Raw genomic sequence first — 23,968 nt, 5'->3', positions numbered from 1 at the left:
CACTTTTTGTGAAGTTTTGGTAACATTGCAAGACCTGTTTTTAGAGAATCTAAACCATTTTTGACAGCTTGTGAGCATGAAAACATTCAGCATTATAATACTGGCAGAGCTTTTTTCATAGAGGTCTGGTCTAAGGCATTGGGTCTCTGCACTCACAGTTTTATAAAAAGACATTTCAGCCTTGTGTGAAAAATAATATTGGTACTTTTGAATTGAACTGCCAGAAATCCACAAACAGAAAGCTCAACCTTGCTCACCTGTAAAAAACTCTAGTTTTATGTGAAGTTTTGCAGTTTTATAATTGAATAGTTGTTGAATAGTTTTTTATACTGTATGCTACATTTTTTAATTCATTGGTTGGTGCTTGGCAGTAATTGTGTAGTGCATGTAGAGATTCATAAAGGGACCTTTCATACAACGTAACCCTGCATTTATGTTTTTCCACTCAAATAAATCATAACATAGTTTTTCATTACGCTTTAACAGCCTGCCTGACCCTCAGAATTAAACAGGTTTTATTTGCCTGTGATGATTAATATTGTCATTTTCATTTAAATGATGTGTTTTTTTCACCTCTGTGTACTGGTAATGTTGTTCTGTACTGGCACCGATGTTGATATGTCAGATTTCTGAATTGAGAAATGTTTCTAGCTTAGTTTCTGTAGATGATGATGAAGATGAATGAAAATTCTGTCATCATTTACTGATCCTCATGTTGTTCTAAACCTGTATGCATTTCTTTTTCTGATGAACACAAAAGAAGATATTTTGAGAAATGATGGTAAACACACAGCAGTAAGTGACCATAGACTTAGCTATGGGTTGCGTGAAATAATAGTTATACATTATATAATAACATAAATGTAATTATATAATGCATAACCTGCCTCATGATATTATTTACATATAGGGACATCTAAGAACCATTTCAGTCTGTAATTTGAAAAAGGTTTTCTTAATATTATAAGCTATTAAATAGACATTTTGAAATATAATCTAGTATGTTAGTTTCATCCTAATTGTTTTTGCCATAAGGGCAATAAGCGCACCCCTTCTGGTTATTTTTGTGTCCAGTCATAGCTTTGTGGTAATCACTGAGACAATAATTATCATTTCATACTTTGTGCTCTATTTAAAGCAAGTTTGCTTGTGTTTCCCTGAGATCAGAGATGACAATGGTAATGTTGAATCTTTTTGTCCCCCCCATGTGTTCTCCTGTTTTAATTTCATGACTGACTGATTTAACATTTGCTGGCAGACTAGTTTCCATTAAAGCTGGTGTCGCCTAATTGTAAATATTGTGCTATAAAAGTTTAAGATCTCTGCTCCTTTGGGGTGTTAAGAGAGATCATGAAATCGGTTTAAATAAGGGGTTTTCTTCACCCAGTTCACCCCAAAAATGATTTACTCACCCTTATGTCTTTTTTAACCTGTATGGTGTTTTTTAAGAATTTAGGACAGTTTATAGCTTAGCACTCAGTGAAAAGAGGTGTTTCTGGGAAGTTTTAGTACACACCACGTCATCGTGAAATAATAATCATTAGGGATGCACGATATATCGGCTGACATATCGTTATCGGCCGATAACTGCTTATTTTTAATATTATCGCTATCGGTCTGATAGCAAAATTAGACAGATAAATAAAGCCAATAAATAATGGATTATTTCCGCTTGTTGAACCACTTCATTTGGTAGCACGAAGAGGACGCATGTTGCGCGCTTAATAAGATTATGCTAGTCTAGCGCGAAGACAAGATGTCCATGGTCTGGGAATTTTTTGTCGTGAAAAAAGAAGACATCAAACTTGCAATTTGCAACAGCTGCAAATGTGAGGTAATGCGAGGGGGCAGTAAATCAAAAAACTTCAATACTACTAATCTAATAAGCCATCTGAAGTGTCGCCATCCCGAAATATATAAAGACTATCAGACGAAAATCACTGCCAAACAAACACTGTTAAACCCTACCAAAGAGCCAGTACAACAAACACTTGACGGCACGAGGAAATTTAGCAAAGAGAGTACTAAAGCAAAAGCGATCACATGCAAAGTTATGGAAATGGAAATTCTAAAGGGTTTAAAATAAAACCAGAAAGCACTGTATTTGTTTGTCTTTTGTCTTTGCAATCATGCTCAGAAAATGAATATGTATATTTATCGGCCTATATATCGGTTATCGGCCCCCAAATACAAAGAGTTATCGGTTATTGGTATCTGCCAATATTTCCATATCGGTGCATCCCTAATAATCATGTTACATACTTGCATCAGATGACCATTGCAGTTTTGCGAAATACACCTTTTCCGAATTGCTTGAAAACCACCAAACTTTTTGCTATACATGGGAGCGTTCGCGAAATTGACGTGTTTCCAAATTGCAATGTCAATTTGCACAATTTAAAGGGTCATGGAAACGCAGCTAGTGGAATTGAACAAAATGCATCTTTAATAAAAGTCCCCATTTCATATTTGCAACATGTAATCTATAATATAAATATTTGATTAAATAGAAAATATTTAGGATGAAATAATAAAAAGCAACAGCATACATGAACGACAAAGGAATAGTGACTGAAATGATATTTGTTTAGATTAACTTTCATTCAATGTCTTTCCTGTATATTTGAGACTAAAAACATAGTGTTTGCACAGGGAGCAAGGTCATCTGACCAAGATTATGAAAGAATTTGTTGTAAGATCACATAACTAAATTTTATTGTTTATCCAAAGCTTTGCTGTAATCGTTAATGTAGCGCATCAGTCTGATGTTTTACAGACTAAAGGTAAAAACATTCCTCTTTACAGCAGTTGATGATAGACCAGAGGAAAAAGAGGTGAAAACTCGATAGAAAATGAAGAAAGGATTGCAGAAAGGTAGCAATGGTAGATGAGAGCTGACATTAGCAGGATGTAAATGATTCAGAATGCCGACATGCCTCAGTGAGCCCAACACTCATCCTCAATAATGCAGCGGAAAGACTGAGCACCTCTTGTCTCCTCCGTCCTTTTCCCTCCCTTTTGCTTTATCCTCACCCCACCGTGCTTCCCTGTAAATTCATGCCAGTGATATAACAGATGAAACAGTGCAACATTTCATCTTCGACAAAGCTCTTTGAGTTAGTTTCCGCTGTTGCCAGGAACGGTGAGGAAATGAAAGTCAGGAAATGTCTCAGTATGGTAAGAGAAGCCAGACTAGCATGCGAAAGAGTCGTTGACCAGAGTGTCTTTAAATTCAAAGGGAGATTTGAGCTAAATAATCATCCCCTACATTATTTAGGCTGTAAATCGTGCCACCATTGGAAAATCATTTGCAAAATATTTGGCCGACATTTTATGTCTCTGTCTTAAGTTTGGCATGTGTTTCCTTATGGACAAATGATATTTAGACAGCTGTGGGATGGGGGATCAGGCATGAACCATCTTTTAGCATGACCAAGTTGAGAGGATGGCATAACATCAGCCAATCATCCATTCTGCAACATACCGGAGTCATGTGTGGACAGTCCTGCTAAGTGCTTCTCCCCTGTGAAGAAGTCATATGGGGTGAGACGCTCAGGCAAACGACAGTCTGGATCCCCTGTTTTATGCCGCTACTGATGCGTGAAGTGAGCTAACCTTTCAGTGTACTTCAACCCGTCCTGATGCATCTTTCAAGGGAAAACTATCCTTACCCTGTGCCCTATGGCTTCAGACCTCACTGAGATAATGGTGGAGCATGTGGGTCACTTCAGAATTATTATTCTTTCCTACACAAGCAGGTTACTGCACTTTAAAGTGAATTACACCACTGGGAGTGTGTGCTAATGGTTTAAAGACAAACATGAGAAGAATGGATCTTTTATCCATACAGATCCTCAGAAAGAGATTGTAGGAAATCCTCATCTGGGATACAACAGCGCATGCTTAATTTCTGTAATTGGGAAAAGCACATGGCTGCAAACAGGTAGGAACCTTGTTGTTGAGATGAATTAGCTTGTGGTTACTGCTTCTCCAGTGTGAAGACGTAACCACTGTGTAGATTTTGCTGACTCCTGCATCTGCCTGAGGAGATTCACAATGAGTTCAGTTGCATGCAGTGTAAGTGTTTTCCAGTTATCTTGAAACTTGTGTCGGCCTGAAGGGGAAAACATTTAAGGTCAAACGCTGCCGGACATCTCTGTTTTCCTCTTTATCGGTCTCTTCTCCCAAACTGTCTTCGTCCACGTTGTTTTCAGTGGATGTGACCTCAGCAGTCCTGTTTTGAAGCCCAGCCAAGCGAATGATCAGGGTTCCCCCGAGTCGTGAGTTAGTAACATCTGCTGCGTGTCATCAGCGCCTGCCTCCCTCCCCGTCTTCATTGGATTCCTCTCGGTGGCTTGATTTTGCTGGTTAAAATCCCTTGCTGGTCTTATAGCGGATCTCCGAATGCAAGAGAACCTGGCACCATTCCACAACTTAGAAAGGAATCGGCCGGCATTTTCCAGCCATTAGAGCTCTTGTTGTAAATCTGCTTTGTGGATTTATCCATGCATCTCCATCAAGTGCTAACACCCACTCCCAGCGAATTAGAATTAATGACATTGATCAATATGAAGGAAATAACTTCCTTGTTACTGACAGGTGTGCAGTTTTCCATTTGCAGTGTCATTAGCATGCACATTGACGTAGCCGTCGAAGGATTTGTTCGCCTTGTTCCCCAAAGAGCTAGATGCATTAACAGTTATTCCTGCTGGGAAGGGAATTACACCGTGGTGAAAGGAGACACTATAGCATCTCTGGATGCAGTCTGTGATTTTTCTACTTCTGATGTTAATAGAATTCTAATGAACCAATGCATTGGTTGTAATAAGCTATTTGGCTAAGTTTAAAGCTGTGTGCACACCAAGCGCAAAGCATTGCGTTCCTCGCTCTAGATTACTCATGGGATGTAACTTCATGTCATGATCATTTTTCGCTTCAGTTGAATATTTTCAAATCGCCCTGCACAAGTTTGCATCTACTTGCGGCCTGTATTTACGGCGTCTATTTGCAGCGTCTATTTGCGGCGTCTAGCATTGTGTATTTGCGGTTTCTATTTGCGGCGTCTATTGGCGGTATCTATTCGTGGTGCCTATTTGCGATATCTATTCGTGGCGCCTATTTGCGGTATCTATTCGTAACGCCTATTCGCAGGGCCTATTCACACCTATCTATACAATGTACTCTACTTGCGCAAATCGTTGAATTTGCATTTGGTGTGTATGCCCCATACAGCCAGCGACTAGCAACAACGAAATTACATGATCTCATAAATTTTAATGGAAGCTCTGCAATTTCTGGTAACACGAGCGACATTTGGTGGCAGAAAGTGTGTGTGTCCAGCTATGCAACAAACTTGAGAACAGTTCAACTTTATGCAAATGATGAGCGACTTTTTGGACGACAACCAATGAGAGTGAAGCAGTGGAGTTCACGTCATCCGTCTTTTCGATGAAGTCGCTGACAGTATGCATCCACAGTAAAGGTCTCGTTATAGTTGTGTGTAGGTCCGGACGTAGTCATGGCGGCATAGGTTCCGCGTCGGTTTTCATTTATACCTTTGCGTCATCGTCCTTGTCGACATGCAAACACACGCGCAGACCGCTGGTAGGCAGTATCCACGAGTGTAACCACAGTAGGAGCGCGGCCGTCAGTGAAGAAGAATAAACAGCGAAGAATAAACAGCGACTTTTGTTGAAGTTTCAGTTAAATCACTCATCAACTTGGCACATCTTTGTTTTCACCTTCACTAACAGAAATACCTGCCGCAGTTTTTTTACATGACGGGAGGGGTTCTGGTGGACCAATCACAGTGTTTGCGGTCCGCGTAGAACTGACGCGCTGTTAAAAATTTTGCGAGGTGCAAGTCAGGCTACACCGGGGCTACGGATAACCTACGGCGTAGAGCTTATGCACGACTATAAATTGGGCTTAAGACGGCTGCTTTGTAGATTTTTAAGGTAGTTCCTGCCTATTTCTAAATTTTTTTATTAGTTTGTAAAAATACAAAGATGACAAGTACTTTATGAAAGAAGAGGTATGGGTGGACTGGTCAAAGGTTTAAGGTCACCTTCTCCTTGAATACTTGATGGTAAATTAACAAAAAAATAAAGGACACAAGTGCAACTATGGGAGCTTTTTCGACCATTTCGGAGTTCCCATCTGAGCTGGGTTTGGTCCATGCATTTCAAAAAAATGTTTGAATTAAATTTTAGTTTTGCACTATAATACATACAAGTCCAGTCAGGTTAAATTACTGGTCAGAAATTTTTTTAATTGTGATTTTTAGCATGCAATATTAGAGCTTTCTTTCCCCATTGTTCCCCATTCAAGTAGATAAGACTTTAGTCTTGCATGACTGCCCGGAGGCATTGCAAACATGGCCGCCAAGTGGCGTGACTTCCTACAGGGACCTTTGGCATTGTTTTTATAGGTTTGTGGTGAGCTGACCAGATGAATGATCTACTGTTCAACATAAACGGCAAAGTCTGCACTTTGTACCGAGTACTGTTAATCGTTAGGCTTTAGGGGTGAAACAAATGTCATTCAAGGAGTTAAAGCCATGCTTTCAAAGGTTCAACTGGCTTGGGGGGTTGAGGTCAACATCTCAATTAGCTTTGATGTGTCACGTACCACTTCATTTTTGTGCCTCCGAGCAATAGGACCAACTCCCCGTGACCAGCAATGCTAGCGTGCCGCACTCGTCTTTAATATAAGTGAGGCTCTTCTGTTAGCCGGACATGTACTTCGCTCTTACGCCAATCTAATAAGGTTAAAGAGGCATGAGATTGCTAGCACTTAGCTTGATATACTGTGATGTAATAATGCATTAAGCTCTTCTGCTAACTGTGACGTGGTCTGTCATGAGAGGAGCTCTCAAGTTAATGTTTTAAAAATACAAGTAAACCGTGTGTAATTTGATATAGATTATGCTGTTTTGTAAATATTAAAAAATGAAATTTATACCATGCTTACATTGAGGGAGGGAATTAAGAGTATAGTTGAGACCAAAATATCAGAAACTTGGGATGACCTTTTCATATCCAGTAAATAGCACCATTGCAAACACCTACGATAAAAAAAAATGTTTAAAAGCTATATGGTTACATCTTAAATAAAAAAAATCAAATAAGATTTTATTTGATACATCCTTGAACCCACAGGAAGCTGTACATTTACCCCTAATCTGATTTCAGGTGTAAGAAGTTACTTGACAGCACCATTTAGGAACGCGCTGCTCGGCTGACCTTGAATTTCTCTGCTCGTCCAGGTGAAGTGAAAACCGAGAAAGAAGCAACCCGATCGAACTTATTGCTTTTGCCCTTGGCACGGCTCGATTCTCTGCTCTCCCTCAGAGGAAAAACTCAACTAAAGCATTTGTCGGTTCACCAGGAACCTGACAACACCTTAATAGTCGAAAGAGCATCACATTGTGCGTGTAATTCAGAGCATTCACCCTTTTCACCCTCGCCTCCATTAAGCATCAATTAAGCAACATGTTTTATTTTTTAACAAGCCATCTTGTCCAATTACATCCTCACTCTGGTGTTCATTTCCTAAGTTGATTTCTGTGGATGTGGGTTGCAGTCATGAACTCTTACCGGTTTGCATTTAAGTGTTACCGTCAGGCCTCGTTCAGGGTTTGTGTTGTGATTCAGCTTTCATTAACGCAGCAGAGTAAAGCGCCGTTTATTTGCCGCTTTTGAAACGCGAACGCATCTCTGTGAGACCTGCGGGTCTGATAGCACTCCAGTCGCTCGTAAATGTTGTTGTGTGTACGAGTCACTGGAAATACTTTTCTTTCAGACTCAAGCACTCTGTATTTATTCAATAATGGCCTCCTGATAGGCATCATCTTTATTCATGAACGGTACCGGGTGAACATGGTTAAAAAGCACAAGCTGGCATTATAGTATGTTTGACATCTTTAAAATATACTATTTTTTTCTCTCTCTCTCAGATGGAGGTGGAGTGGCTCATGGACATGTGGCTCAGGGAGAACGTGGAGGTTTGAGCTCTGTGTTTAGGGATCTGGTGAAACCTGGAGATGAGAACCTGCGTGAGATGAACAAAAAACTGCAGAACATGCTAGAAGAGCAGCTGACCAAGAACATGCACCTTCAGAAGGTAAAAGTGTTTGGGGTGGGATAAACAAACCTGAATTAAATCTTAAAGGAATATTCCATTTTATTAAAAGAAAAATCCAGATAATTTACTCATCACCATGTCATCCAAAACGTTGATGTCTTTCTTTGTTCAATCGAGAAGAAATTATGTTTTTTGAGGAAAACATTGCATGATTTTTCTCATTTTAATGGACTTTAATAGAGCCCAACATTTAATACTTAACTCAACACTTAACAGTTTTTTTTCAACGGAGTTTCAAAGGACTCTAAACGATCCCAAACGAGGCATAAGGGTCTTATCTAGCAAAACGATTGTCATTTTTGACAATAAAAATAACAAATATACACTTTTAAAGCACAACTTCTCGTTTAAATCCGGTCGTGATACGCCAACGTGACCCCACGCAATACGTCATGACGTCAAGAGGTCACAGAGGACGAACGTGAAACTCCGCCCCAGTGTTTACAAGTGTTGAGAACGAGGACCGTTCCTACGTTGTTGTATGTCAACTAATACTAATTAATGTCTTTGTGTCAGTTTATTGTTTACAATGGTCCGCAAATGTGCGTTTTATATATGTAACACGTGACCTCCCTACGTCACTACGCATTTACGTTAGGTCGCGCTGGATCAGACCTAGACGAAAAGTTGTGGTTTAAAAGAGCATATTTTTTATTTTTCTTGTCAAAAATGACAATCGTTTCACTAGTTAAGACCCTTATGCCTCGTTTGGGATCGTTTATAGTCCTTTGAAACTCCGTTGAAAAAAACTGTTAAGTGTTGAGTTAAGTATTAAATGTTGGGCTGTATTAAAGTCCATTAAAATGAGAAAAATCCTGCAATGTTTTCCTTAAAAAAACATAATTTCTTCTGGACTGAACAAAGAAAGACATCAACATTTTGGATGACATGGTGGTGAGTAAATTATCTGGATTTTTCTTTTAAGAAAATGGAATATTCCTTTAAGGAAAGGGAAATATTAGCAGGGCTGTAATGATTCCTCTTTTTGTCCTTAATTTAATGCAGTTAATTCAGTCTGAACTAGAGGTCTTCTCGGTCCAAAGAAATGTACCCGACCCAAAATGTCCCGAATCATTTTATACCCAAACCCGACGTGCATAATAATTATTTTTAAAGAAAGACCCGACCATAGACAAACCCGAGTAAATTAGACCAGAGTCCTACCCGAACCAGTGGCAATTTTTTTTAAACCAACTGGACCCAAATGTAAATTGCATCGATGTGTGTGCAGTCTGCAGACAGAAAGAAACTCTGGTGGCCTCGCAACCAATTTGGCTAGCTGCTCCATTTGTTTTACTTTGTTATTTGACGGCAACACCAAGGTAACCGCCTAAATTTACTTTCAAAATTGGTAGACATGAAAAGTAACCTACCGCCACCCACACAATGCACTCTTGGCAAATAGAGGAGAGGTTTGAAAAGGACACACGTGAGAGAGTTCGGGTCTTTGGGTCCATTCGGCAAAAACACATTTATTTTAAATTATTAGAGACCCGATGCCGCTATTATTATACCCGACCTGTGGCACGTGAAACTTTTAGACCCGAACCCGATTGGGTCTCGGGACGGACCTCGGGTTTTCAGATCTAAGTGGACCCATGAAGACCTCTAGTCTGAAACTTTTAATCTATAGTCTGCCTGTAGTTACCCTTGTGTGTAATCTTTTTTTGTATTTTGTAGATATCATACATATTATTTAGGATTCAGAAACACTTTTAATGTAATAGTTCACCCAAAGTTGAAAATTAATTTACTCATTGTCATGCCATGCCAAATGTATACGACTACATTTATTAAATGTTTCCTCGCTAGCGTTAAAAAAGTTGCTAGCTAGCGGCAAATTTTTTTATAGTTTTCTCAAAAGTTTTATACCTTCCAGAAAAATTTCTTCTATAAATATATAAACATACAATACATCAAATCAAATAACAGACCATCTGTTTTCAAAAACAAATAAAACTATCTTTGTTTGTTCTCTTTGTATCACCTCCCAAATATGGGTAGATTTATCCAAAAACACCACATTTTGAGCTACGTTGGGTAAGAACGCCACCTAGCAGAAATAATAACCAAACAGATCTGGGGCACCACTCACTTCCATAGTATAGTTTTTCCTACTATGCAATCAGTTGTGCCCCAGATTGTTTCAAATATGTTTGCTTTCTGTTTAGCAGAACAAAGCAGTGATAATTTCGTTGACGAAGACATTGACGAAAAATATTCGTAAACGAACCTTTTTCACAGACGAAAACTACATAAAAACTAAATAAAAGTCATATGTGATGACGAAGATTGTAACGAAATATAACTGATACTTTAGTCAACGAATAAAAATAAGACAAAAATGTTAGGGAGGGCCAAATAGAGAAGAGATCCAATCAGAACTACTTCTTTTTTGGGACGAGTTGGGAAGAAATCCAATCAGAGCGAATCTTTGAGGGCAGGTTGATCTTTGCAGAAGCAGCAAAGCCATTTTAAAAAGCCACGGCAAAGTTAGTTTCCACAATAGGTTGTTTACATTATATTTAGTTGTACAGTCTTAGTTACCCAGCTTTGGCTGATTTCAGTTGACCTCGCTCGTTAGCAACATGCTAACGTTTTGCCGTGCACCCGGTTCGATGTCTCCTTGACGACAAAAATGTCAGAGCTAAGTTAACATCTTATCTGGACACACTTCAAATATGACAACAAGACTGCCTGTAAAATCGACTCATCCAGAATTACATGCGAAGGTAAACATACACGCTAAGGTTATTTTATCAGATAAACCACCATATTTTCGCTAATTAAACTTGTATATTACAACTGTAGGAGTCACATCTGAAATGGCATGAGGGTGAATAAATTTTTTGAGATTTCTTAATGTAAACGATTGATATTTGATCCTATAATTAGCAATTATTTTGTTGTTAATCTAGATTCACATTATTTCCTTTATACATTTATTTATTGAGTTCCAGAGGCTTTCCATTACAGTTAGTACAAAAACATGTGCAGATATTGGCCGTGAACTGACAAGATGATTCATTTCATAAAGTGCAACTTGCATTTGATGTTTCTCGGAGAAAAACTCTCAGATTGTTGTTGAGCGATGACTCATTCAGGTGAGCAGAGGTGAAGTGACCATAAAGGCTTTTCACCGAATCGCTTTCATGGAGAAGAATCACACACCGACCGTATGATGTCCAAAGCATTTGTTTGATGGTGTGTGTGTGTGTAGGTGGCTCCTGAGAGCTCTTATTCATCGACAGCCAGAGGGTGGGCGTGTTTTAAATGGTATAACGTTCCCGCCAGCAGGAATAGAAAGTGCGCGGTGGTAGCCTGCGGGTGGATGCGTTTGATGGGATTACACCATCAGACAGATTCACTAATGACAATTAACCTCTCACACCCCTCTTGATATTTTCAGAGCGACACGGCGGTAATGGCAGGCTCAGTTTTTTTAACTGCTTGTTAGTTGGTTTTAAAATTGTTAATGGTGGTTATGCAATAAGATGTTGTCGTTGTGTGCAAGGAGACACATGGTTTTGCAAGTGTGAAAATCTTCCTCGTGTGTGTGTGAATAAAAATCTTATTGAGAGGGCGTCTGAGCTGATGGAGACAGTCTGGTTTTTGGCAGAGTGTTGCGTGTGTTGGTGTGGGTTGATGCCCAATGGGAGTTGTAGGTTACAAAAGCACCCCAGTGTAACCTTGGCAAACTCAGACCAAGACGGACAAAGTTTGCAATAAAAATGTTGCATTGCGGAAATCTACAGAAGGGTCAAGCATAGTCATACGAATGGATTTCAAATGTTTTCTGTTTGTGTCTATGAAACTTTCATTTGTAGATAAAATATTGAAATATGTACAGTGCACACACCTACACTCTTAAAATGAAAAATGCTTGAAAGGTTCTTCACGTCAGTGCCATAGAAGAATTATTTTATCAAACCTCTGTATAGTCTTAAAAAACTTTTTTTAATAAGAAGAAGCTTTTGTGAAAGAGACAGGTTCTTCAGTTGTTAAAGGTTTTTTATTTAACTATTATTGCATAATGAAGCACCTTCATTTTTAAAAGTGTATAACCACACATCAGTCGAGTGCTATATTAATTCACCAAGTTGCTTGGCAACTGTATGCAGTTCAACTATATTAGTTGCTGAATGAATTACTCGTGATTATTAGTAAATGTAAATATAAGGAACATACTTAACCCTTTAGAACCAGAAGCAAAAATAGGTTGTTTTCACTCATTTTGTTTTTCTTTTGACTGTGAAATTCTAACCTTAAGTGCAAGGTATATTTTTTTCTTCAGAAAATAAATGCCTTTCAATAAATTACAAATGTTGATTATTACTTTGTTTGTGAGTTTGTAAATAAACTTTAAATAGACAAAATGCATGCTCATGCGGTGATGTATTTTGCATGTGACCTGCAGATTTGTAAAACATGGAGATATGTGTTCTGTACAAAAACGGTATGTCACTGAGAGGCTGTTTACACTTAGCATTATAATATGTTTTTTTCGTCAATCGGATCACAAGTGGACGAAGTTAATGCCAAGTGTAAACTGTGTTCAAAACATTTTGTGATCATCCACTTTCAAACACATTCAGAGGTAGTCGAAAACCCTTTCGATCGGATTGCTGCTGTAGTGTAAACGCACATGTGGTTGAATGTGTTCGAACATCCACACGCGATCGCCTTCTCTCCACCCATTTATCTAATCTGAGGTACTAAACACAAGTTTACGTCTTTTCTGACTTCTGGCGTGAACAGACGGTGAACAGTGCTATTTCATTGATAAAACTAAAGCGGCTGATTTCCGCAGTTTCATTTTGCAAGCGTGTGAAAGTTGTGCGATCCCATTTCATCGATTGCGCTGAAAATTTAAAGAAAGCTCCACCATATACATGTACAAAAAACATAATGCAGCATGTTAACTTACAACACAAGCATCAGACTCCGACATAATATTAGTTTGCGTCCATATAAACTCATCATTACTCCCACTCGCGTTTAATTGACACTCGCTCACCGTCTCACAGACCGCCCCCTCACAGTATTCAGGACAGAAGTAGTCGAAAGTGGACAAAAGAGACGGATTTAAATACCAGGTGTAAACGTGATGTGTCTCTCTCGTCCACTTGTGATCCAATCAACAAAAACACATCTTAATATCAAGTGTAAACAACCCCTGAGTTACCTTTCTCTCTACTAAAAAGCACAATTGGACAAAGCCAAAGATCTTATTGATAAACCGCTCCTCGTCCACTTCCCAACAAATATTTGCATGCTCAAAGTCTAGGGCAGTGGTCTTGGCTATTTTTTTCATGAGAGCCACACTGATAGGTAAGGGCAATAGGAGAGCTTCCTTTACCGCAAAATATCAAAATGGTAAAAAAAAATGGTAAATGGACTGCATTTATATAACGCTTTTAACAGACCTATGGCCATCCAAAGTGCTTTACAATTAGCCTCACATTCACCCATTCACTCACACATTCATACACCGACGGTGAAAATGAAAAGTTAAATCCATTCATAAATATCATGTCTACTTATCAATCTGTTAATCTATTGCAATGCAATAAATACAAGGGCAAATCATTCTTTATCATTTACCAGTCAAATTTGACAATATCATTTCCCTTAATGACAAAAACAGGATTTTAATGCTAAGCAGTCATGGTTTTGATATACACAAATCTGGCAACCCTGGCTGTGCACTTACGCAGACGTTTGGTTCGGATTATATTGAATGTGCATGTAAACGAACATTTTAATCAGATTGCAATATTTAGGGTTCATGTAAACTGTATTGTCGTAACCTGCAATTGGATTAAGTTCAGTTGGATTGACAAATTACATTTTGCATGTAAATATAGCCGGTGATGCTGTAGCAGAACCATTTTTAGTTCCCCAAAGAACCATTCAGTCAAAGCTCCTTAGAAGAAGCATTTCTTTCTTAAAGTCTTATAATCTAAGGCAGTGGTTCTCAAACTTTTTCAGCGTGTGGCCCCCCTTGTGTACGGTGCATTCATTTGCAGCCCCCCCCCCAAAGAAAATTTACGACAACAAACATTCTAAAACTTAACATTTTAATAAAAAAAACATTAAATGATACAACGTAGTGCTGTTGGTTAGTAGCCTTATTTTTTTTAGGTTTAATAACACAGAATTCATGATAAATTAATGTATTTTATAAAATGTAATAAAACTGGGGCACCCCTCGCACCATCTCGCGGCCCCCCTGGAGGCCCCGGCCCCCAGTTTGAGAACCACTGATCTAAGGAACCATTTGTGTAACCGAAGCTTCATCGTATGTTAGCGGTTCTTTATGGATCCATAAATAATGGCCAAAACATGGTTCCTCAATAGCATTCGATGCCATTCTTCGATGGCATTCAGCCAAACATGGTTCTTCGATGGCATTGTGAACCACCTTTATTTTAAAAGTGTATCTTATCATATCACTATCACTCACCATTTTATAAAAGCAAAAGCCATGTTGAAATTTGGATCTGTGAAAATGTGGAAATGTGAATTTCAGCTGTGGATTTTTATGATCTTGGATGCTTAGTACTACATGCACATAAACATGTGAAACACCAAATATAAGGCATTGCCCATTGAGTTCTGAGGCCATGCGAATGGTGTTTGATACACAGCAACAATCCTGTAGGCTACACTGAGCAATGATGATGTGTTAAGCTTGTTAACAGACGATTAAGCGTTCATTTTTCTTGTAGACAAGCTGAGACAAATGTGGGGCTGTTTAAACGCTGATGAATTCTAGCTAGTGCTGCTTGTGATTTCCATGTTGGCAGAGCTCGCTTCTGTTGCGTCTGTAAGAGTCAATATTATGAATGACCCGGTGGCCTGTGTGGGAAATATTTGGGCCTGTTGAACAGTTTTTTAAATTCTGATGACACCACGGTATACTGAGTATTGGTGGTTTTTGAATTATGCATTTAAAAAGAGTAAATGCGAATAATGGAAGATGGAAATGCATTTGCTGAATCAATTCTGACATAGCGAAAATTAAACTTATGTGACTGATTGTGTAGCTGTATTAGCTGTCGTTGTCTTTATCATATATGGGGCATGACGTCATCGTAATGCCTTTGCTGCTAAGGATGCCGTAACCAAGAGTAAAATCATAGTAAAATGGCTGCCGTCTACAGACGCCTCTCTGTAATCCCACTCAACCAGTAAGCCATCTCATGAATATTTACCGCCTGTTAGACCCGTCAGTCCAGAAACAAACAGCCCACTTAATATTTGATGGCTTTTTTGCTTTAGAATGAACCGCTGTGCATGTGTTTATGCCCATGTGTGAAAGTGTAATGGCACGTGAGATCGCAGTCGGCCCTTAACCGCCTTCATGAGAACTTTTATATCACTTTTATAAAACACACTAGGAATATTCCAGGTTATTTTCGACCTAATGTACCACAGCTGCGGTGCTGCCGATTACCACAGGCAATCGTTTTGAATAATCATTTGGTTTGTATAACCTGTAGTTTTGTTTTATCCTCTGTTTGTTTTTTCTTTATGCCAGTTTTAATGTTTCATTTTCATTTTATTACAGATTGAATGGGCAGTCAGGCATAAAGCAAACAAATGTAAAACAAGATAATTTACAGTCGACTGTAAAAGGGTTTACAATGAAAGTTTAGAGGGCTAACACATAAACTGTGTATTTAAAATAGCTCCATGTTAAAGCATTGTGTTAAGGGCCGTTCACACTTTATTGTTAACTATACACTGCAAACATATCAATTTTTTTGGTCTAAAAAATGTGATTTTGTGCAAAAAACAAGCAAAAAAAATCTGCCAATGGGGTAAGCAATTTTTCTTGAATTTAGTGTTTAAGAAAAATGTTCAAGATTTATTTGCTTACCCCATTGGCAGATTTTTTTGTTTGTTTTATGCACAAAATCATTTAAATTTGATATTTTTGGTGTAAAAACCAGACTTATTTTCTTGGGTCGTTTTGCTCATCAAGAAAAAGCATCTTGATTTAAGAATTTTTATATATTTTTAATGAAAACAAGACAAAAATACCAAGAATTTTTTTCTTGAAAATAATTTTTTGCAGTGTGAATATTTCAAATGCACGTGCCCTTGAAGTTCAAGAAGATTTGATTGGCTGTCATAGGTTTATCGTTCAGTGATCCCAGCGATCACTTGTTCATTGTATCTTTATTGTTAAATTTGTTGTGTGAACTCTTTAATATAAACCGATTTTTAAAACTATATTTTTTATAGTTATCGTTATAATGCAAACGATTGTGGGTTTGATCCCAGTGAAGACACATGATGAAAAAATCGATATATCTTGTAATGCATTGTAAGTCGCTTGGATAAGAGCATCTTCCATATGCATAAATGCAAATTTGCATAAGCTGGTTCACGTTTTTGCTTTTAACCGCAGCTGCTTGCCTTTAAACCTTCACATTTAAAGGAAAACACCACCAGTTTTTCAATATTTTACTACGTTCTTACCTCAACTTCTTCTAATCTTTTTTTAATTCTTGCACTTAATCTTTGTACAGCGCGTTGTGAATGTGTTAACATTTAGTCTAGCCTCATTCATTCCTTAGGATCCAAACCGGGATGAATTTAGAAGCCACCAAACGCAAGACAGTTACATGAGTAGTTAAGTATGGCGGCACAAAATCGAAGTGCCGAGGTCAAAGTGCTGCTAAAATAAGTGCTCTTCCACCATACAATATAATTCTCATTTAAAAAAGAAATTGCAATGTTTTATTTTGTGCCACCATACTTACTGGTGTAACCTCCTCATGTAAGAGTCTTTAAATCGGAAAAACATGGAAGTGTTTGGTGGCTTCTAATTTCATCCCTGTTTGGATCCTAAGGAATGAATGGGGCTAGGCTAAATGCTAACACATTCACGAAGCGCTGTACAAAGATTAAGTGCACGCATTGAATTAAGATAGGTATGTATTATTACTAAGTTGAGGTAAGAACATAGCAAAATATTGAAAAACTGTAGTGTTTTCATTTAATCAGGGTTCCCACGGGTCCTTGAAATCCTTGAAGTTTATGAATCTGGGGGGAAAAATCAAGGCCCTGGGAAGTTTTTGAAAATATACATACATAGATACAGGTCATTAAAAGTGCTTGAATCTATTTTGTCCAAAAAGTTTTTTGAAAAAAATCTATATTATTCCCTGTGTAGTGTAGGATAATATCATAAAAATATATAGCACACGTGCTAAACTGTTCGCTTTAAATGCTAATATCTTCTGTATGCGATGTTGATTCATATTAAAATGCTTTTTGCATAGTTGTGTTTGACATGAAAACGTCTCTGGTTACGTATGTAACTGTTGTTCCCTGAGAAGGGAACGAGACGCTGCGTCTCCCTTGCCATACTTTCTGCGCCCCTGTAATGCTGCGTTTACACCAGCCGCGGAAGAGGCGTGAACCGCAAGTGATTTTAATGTTAAGTCAATGTGAAGACGCGTTACTGCGCGTCTGGAGGTCTTGCAGCGTGGATGAGGTGTTTGTTTCCGCCTCATTCGCGAGTCTAGTTCGCACGAATGCCGCGAATTGAGCGCCTGCCGCGGTATGCGCGAATGGTGCTTTTTGTGCATTTTTGTTTGACGGGAATTGCCGGCTGACGCCCGAGTTGAAAAATTTGAACTTGAAGGAATGCTTGATATTGTCTGTAAGCAGTCACCCGGAGCTATACGACACAAGTGCTTATTTCTATAGAGACAGGAATAAAAAGGACCTCACTTGGAAGAGGGTCAGAATGTCACCCTGTCTTTGTCATTAAGCCTCACCATTGGTTGAATTTGATATACACATTCAGACGCACTTACCCCTGTAGGCATCCCCAAAGTGTCACCGCAGTGACGCAGCGTGAGGAACTGTAACAATGTATCTTCAAAGGTAACACGATGTAACCTTGCTCTCACTTGAAATGTGTCCCCACATTTAGTCCTTGAATTTGAGGGTATTGGACCTGGAAAGTCTTTGAAAGGTTCTTGAATTTGAAGTTAACTAAGGTGTGGAAACCCTGTTTAATATTTACAGTAAAGACATGATGTTGTGTACAAGCGCTGAAATATATTGAACTATGTCTGTGATTTTTAGGGGTGTCCTCGACTAAGGATTTACATATTCGAATCAGAATTGTCGAATCTTTCCATAGTCGACCGATAGTCGAATCATCTATGTTTGTGTGCATGGGTTGGGAGGGGGCCAGACCAGGTACAAATTGGTAACTTTATTTTCTTTCACAAGCAGCACACATAAACAACTTTCTGATAAAGTGACCAAAACTGTCTTTCAAGTAATAAACGAAGACAAAACTGACGATGCATTTATATTTTTTTAAGGTAAAATGTAAGGCAACATTTGTTTAATTATTCCTCATAACATTTTAAAGCCACGATCTACAGAACATCACACAAAAATACATTTTGATAAACCTAAAAAAAATAACAAAGGTGATCCTGCCTTGCAAACTTCGGCTACAATTCAGTGTTTTTATTTAATTTGGAGATAGCGCGTCAAAGCAGTCATGAGAAATGACAAATAATTTGTGATTGTGACTGTAAATGATAAAAACTAATCTTTATATACAAATCATTAAACGTTAATTTATAACAAGAAAAACACTAAAATTAATGATTTTATAGACACTACGTGTTATTATTTAGCACAGAAATACCTGCTTGCTTGCTTTGACTTTGATCATCTCTGTATTCACTTTAGATACAGAAAGACCGGATGATATTATTTATTTCAGGAATCTCTTTGCTATCATTTGAAAGTGAACACCAACCGACAATAATATTAAATCACAAGAAAGACATTCGTGTCAGGCAGAAATAGGTTCGGTGCAGATAGTTTCCGTTTTATCACCGAAATAAAAAAACGGCTTACCTGTTTTGTAGTTTAACTTTTGACAAGATAACTGTTTTAAATACATTTTAAAAACTTAAACTCGTCGAGAAACATCCGTTTTTTAATGTTTAGTTTGATGAACTCCTAAATATGAGACGCAGAGCACCTAGCCCGTTCGGCTAAATTACATGCGCAAGCATATCCAGCAAATTAGATCAGAATTTACGTTTATAATAAATACAATTTTTTTCATAAAATAAGGTCAGAAGTAACAAAGTGCAGAACAAATATGCAAAATGCCTCAAGTGCACGGAAACAAAACAAAAGCCAAATAGTTAAATCAGATAACCCAAAGTGATTTATAAATAAAATAAAATATAGAAATTATTAAAAGAATGAAAGGCATAATATAATTTGCCAGCTTTGTCTTTTAAATGTAGAAACAAAGAGGCAATGGTTTATTAACATAGAAACCTCTTATGGACGTGTAGCCCGGTCACAGGGGTTGTTGGATTTATTAACGCATTTAAAAAATATTTATTGAAAGCTGCTACTTCACATATTATTTGCAGCATTATCATAATATGCAGTATATTAATATATTGGGAGAAAGCTGTTATATGTGAAATCATATAATGTGTGCACCCATATACGGCAAAAATTGAATGATCCTCATTTCATAACACATCTGCGACGATTCGACTGTGAGATTGGTAGTCGAATCAGGCTTCTCCTATCGATGCATCGAATCTTCGACTATTCGGGGTCACCCCTAGTGATTTTACACTACTTTAGTCGAGCTGATAAGTCAGCCAAAATGTTAAGCATCCTTTTTGAGCTCAATTGACTGAACTTGCATTTTTCTGTCTTGCAGGATCTAGAGGTTTTGTCTCAGGAGATCGTTCGTCTGAGTAAAGACGGCACCTCTGAGGAAAGCTCCAAAGCCACGGGCTAAAGCCCTACGCCCGATGATTCAGTACCCTTCTGTTTCTCTCTCTTTCTCTCTCATCTCTTCACGGCTACCAGGAGGGAAGTTACGTCCATCTCTTGCAAGATTTGACCTCCGGCTGGAATCTCAGATGTTTAGGAGCACAGAGGGTCACAACAGATCGTGTTCATCTGTGATTTACATGCTACTGAATGTAATGTAACACTTCATATGTTTGTCTGTGACTGGAAAGAACTGATGACACGGGGTCGGCGTACCGTCCTCTGCTGCTTGATACGTGTTAATGGGTCTGGGGCGTCGTCTCTGTGGTCCGGACGGACCGCTAGCGGCTTCTAAACCTACCACTAATGTCCCGGTTCTGGAGATTACACCGTGTGTAACAGTTCGGCGTCTGCTTTCTTAAACTGCTGTCACTGTTGTGTATATTTGTTTTTGCTGAAAAAGATTATTTTGTGTGTGGGCATAGATTTGATCATCAGAATTGTATTTATTTGTGCCAGAGGATCCAGCTAGCGTAATGTTTGTACGTCTACAGAAAGCTGCCGCAGTGCGTGATGTTTCTCAAGTTCTGCGGACTTCATTAGTATATCAACACATTCAGAAAGTTTTCTGCCTGCGATAATTACCAGAGCAATTTGTGTCGGCTCTCAAAATGTTCCTGCGAAGGAAAACGACTCCCTGGACTTCCCTTATTAAACAGCAATCTCGCCGCGTCTTAACAACTCGCTCTGACACCTCCGTATCCGCCTCAGAACCGACAGCGCTGTTGAGGAACCCAGCAATTTACAACAATGCCCACTCGACTCCCGTCAGAAAACACAACATCTGTTATCTCTATTGTTTGGTGAATTTAGTTTTTACATTTTCAGCTTTGTGTAAACATTTTAAAGTCTGACACAGTGTTTTATTTTGAGATTGTTTCAGTGTGATGTAATTGCGGGGACGCTGCAGTAGAAGAGCAACAGGACACAGGTTTTGAGTCGTGAGATTGTTAAAAATATGAAGATTGTCTTATCGTAAGTTCTCAGGCTCAGTTCGTATTTTTGTGCGTAATTGCTTGCACTTGATTTTTTTCATAAAACAAACCAGCGCACTACGGATCTCAGTTTGAGTAGACACTAGATTTAATTTGATGCAAGTTTATAAGCAGATATATGTTCAGTACCCCTCTTTATTTAGGATTCATATTATTATCTTGGTGTTGTGCTTTAAGTTAAAGGATTACTCCACTTTCATATTGATAATATAAATATTTAACTCGCAACCATGGGATCCAAAGTGTTTATGTCTTTCTTTAGTCGAAAAGAAATTACGATTTTTTTTAGGAAAACATTTCAGGTTTTTCTCCATGTAGTGGACTTTAGTGGACCTCAACAGTTTACAGTTTTAATGCAGCTTCAAAAGTCTCTAAACGATCCCAACCGAGGCATAAGGGTCCTATCTAGCAAAACCATCACCATTTTCACACAAAAATATGTACTTTTAAACCAGAACTTCTCATCTTGAGCTAGCGGTGTGATGCGCCACATGTGAAACGCACACTTGCAGACCATTTTAAGCAATAAACAGACACAAAGACTGCAAAAATAACTTTCTTACTTAATATATGTGTCTTGTTCTTAGTAAAAATATCTAAAAAGTCTTAAATTAAGATGCATTTTCTTCATGAGCAAAATGACCTAGGAAATTAAGTCTAGTTTTTAGACAAAGAAAAATTTATAAAAACTAAAAAGTAAATTAGTGCTTAAAACAAGCCAATAGAAGTGCTTATGGAAAGAGTAAACTTATTTCAAGAAAATGTTTCTTATTCCATTGCCAGATTTTTTTGTTTGCTTTAAAAGTTTATATTTTTTCGTCTAAAAACGTTTTTCGACTTATTTTCATAGGTAATTTTGCTAATCAAGAAAATACATCTTGATTTAAGAATTTTTAGATATTTTTACTGAAAACAAGACAAAAATACTAAGTAAGAAAGTCTTTTTTGCAGTGCACTGCAAAAAATGATTTTCAAGAAAAAATATCTTAGTATTTTTGTCTTTTTTTCTTTTCGGTAAAAATATCTAAAAATTCGTAAATTAAGATGTATTTCATTGATGAGCAAAACGACCCAAGAAAATAAGTCTAGTTTTTAGACCAAAAATGTCAAATTTAAGTGATTTTGTGAATAAAACAAGCAAAAAAATCTGCCAATGGGGTACTTTAAGCAAATTTTTCTTGAATTTTTCTTGAGTTTTGTGTTTAAGAAAAATGTTCAAGATTTTTTGCTTGTTTTATGCACAAAATCACTTAAATTTGACATTTTTGATCTAAAAACTAGACTTATTTTCTTGGGTCGTTTTGCTCATAAAGAAAAAGCATCTTAATTTAAGAATTTTTAGATATTTAGTTTTTTCTTGAAAATCATTTTTTGCAGTGTGGTAGTTTCACATACGTCATGCGTGACCTTTCAACATGATTACGTAATACGGGAGGTCACGCTGGTGCATCACACGGCTAGTGCAAGATGAGAAGCTGTGGTTTAAAATTACATTTCATTTTTTTACAAAAATTGTTGATGATTTCACTAGATAAGACCCTTATGTCTCATTTGGAATTGTTTAGAGTCCTTTAAAGCTGCATTGAAACTGTAAACTGTTGAGGGTTTTATAAGTGGAATATTCCTTTAACAAAATATTAATATGACATGGTTCCAGATTTCCAGTGGACAAAACTGCATGAATAGGTGGAAAAATGCTGGGTTATTTTCAACCCAGCGTTGGGTCAGATATAAATGTGACCAAACGCTGAGTTGAAAATTTTTATGTATAAAATAATAGTATATTAACCATACAACCCCTACTCTAAAAAAATGTTGTGTCAAATATGGGAAAACCCAACTGTTAGGTTATAAATAACCATTTGCTATGTTTGTAATTACCCAACCCAGCATTTAGGTTGAAATTAATCCAATGTGTATGGTTTGTCTTGTAACTCTTTTAAGCATTGAGCAGACTGTCTATCTCTCTCTTGCAGACTTGTTTTGTTTTCTATCAGAGTAAATATGGTGTCTACTTCGAATGAGGTCCATTAATCATTTTAGATGCAATGAATTATGACCAAACAGCTTGGAGAAATGATTGTTAGTTTAATCTGTTGTGATTGGACAACAGAACATATTAGATGATTCGTGATTTTTGTGACATGAGATTATAAAAGCTGCGTCCATCCATTTCATAAGTGAGTCTGTATTAATGGATATAAATGCATATATTCAACTTTGTTTTATTATTCATGAGCGGTTACTTTTCTGTTTATTTAAAGCTTTTGTTAGGTTACTGCAATGCTTTAAACTTGACTATAACGACGGTTAATCGGCTCGTGCATGGTGCTTAATATGCCTGCTGTTTCTGACTTCCAAAGGAAATCCTGACTGAAAGATTTTTCATAGTTTTCCCATCCTACAAACACCTCACACGATTTATATCATTCACGGGTGGAAAAACTGTGTTTTTTGTAATCACAACTGACATTGCAGTAAAGATTCACTTACTGTAGATCATCACACTCCAAAAGAATGACGGATGTTTGCCTTTGAAGCTCAGATTGTTTCTTGTTTTGTCTTCTTCGTCTTATCTAATATCTGCCAATTTAGCTTTTCTTTAATCCAGATCATCAGCTAATGAGCACTAACACATGAAAATAAATGGAATTATATTACTAATCCCCAATAAACCACTACATGCTGTAGGATTCATATTTATTTATGTGCATTTGTCATGTCATGTCTTTCATATCTTGCAGTGATAATAAAGAATGGCTGAAACACTTGAATGGGAGTTGCAGATTTTTTTATGAAATGTATTACGTATTAGATTTCATTTCAAGTTTTATTTTTTTAAGAGAAACAAAACAACCAAAATTTATTTTCTTAATGCACATTTTAGTAGGATTAAAATCCTCCATGCATGTATATTATTTGTCTTCATATTATTTATATTTTATATTGATTTGCTCTCTGACAAACTGACA

The 23,968-nt window shown here is 37.5% G+C and overlaps 1 protein-coding gene across 3 annotated transcripts in view; it reads left to right on the top strand.

Moving 5' to 3' along the window:
* Positions 1-23,755, top strand: part of gripap1 (GRIP1 associated protein 1) — a 65,975-nt gene extending 42,220 nt beyond the window's left edge. For 2 of the 3 annotated variants that reach the window (XM_065248122.2, XM_065248123.2), the window contains 2 exons: positions 7,958-8,124; positions 19,886-23,734. In XM_065248122.2, coding sequence (XP_065104194.1) covers positions 7,958-8,124; positions 19,886-19,966 — 248 coding nt within the window. In that variant the 3' untranslated portion in view covers positions 19,967-23,734. The other variant, XR_010525932.2, reaches the window with a different exon arrangement.
* The last annotated feature ends 213 nt before the right edge of the window (positions 23,756-23,968 follow it).

Source organism: Paramisgurnus dabryanus, chromosome 11, assembly GCF_030506205.2.
Source record: "Paramisgurnus dabryanus chromosome 11, PD_genome_1.1, whole genome shotgun sequence".
Taxonomy (NCBI): domain Eukaryota; kingdom Metazoa; phylum Chordata; class Actinopteri; order Cypriniformes; family Cobitidae; genus Paramisgurnus; species Paramisgurnus dabryanus.
Note: the sequence above shows the minus strand (reverse complement) of the source record. Positions and strands in the feature narration are given on the sequence as shown.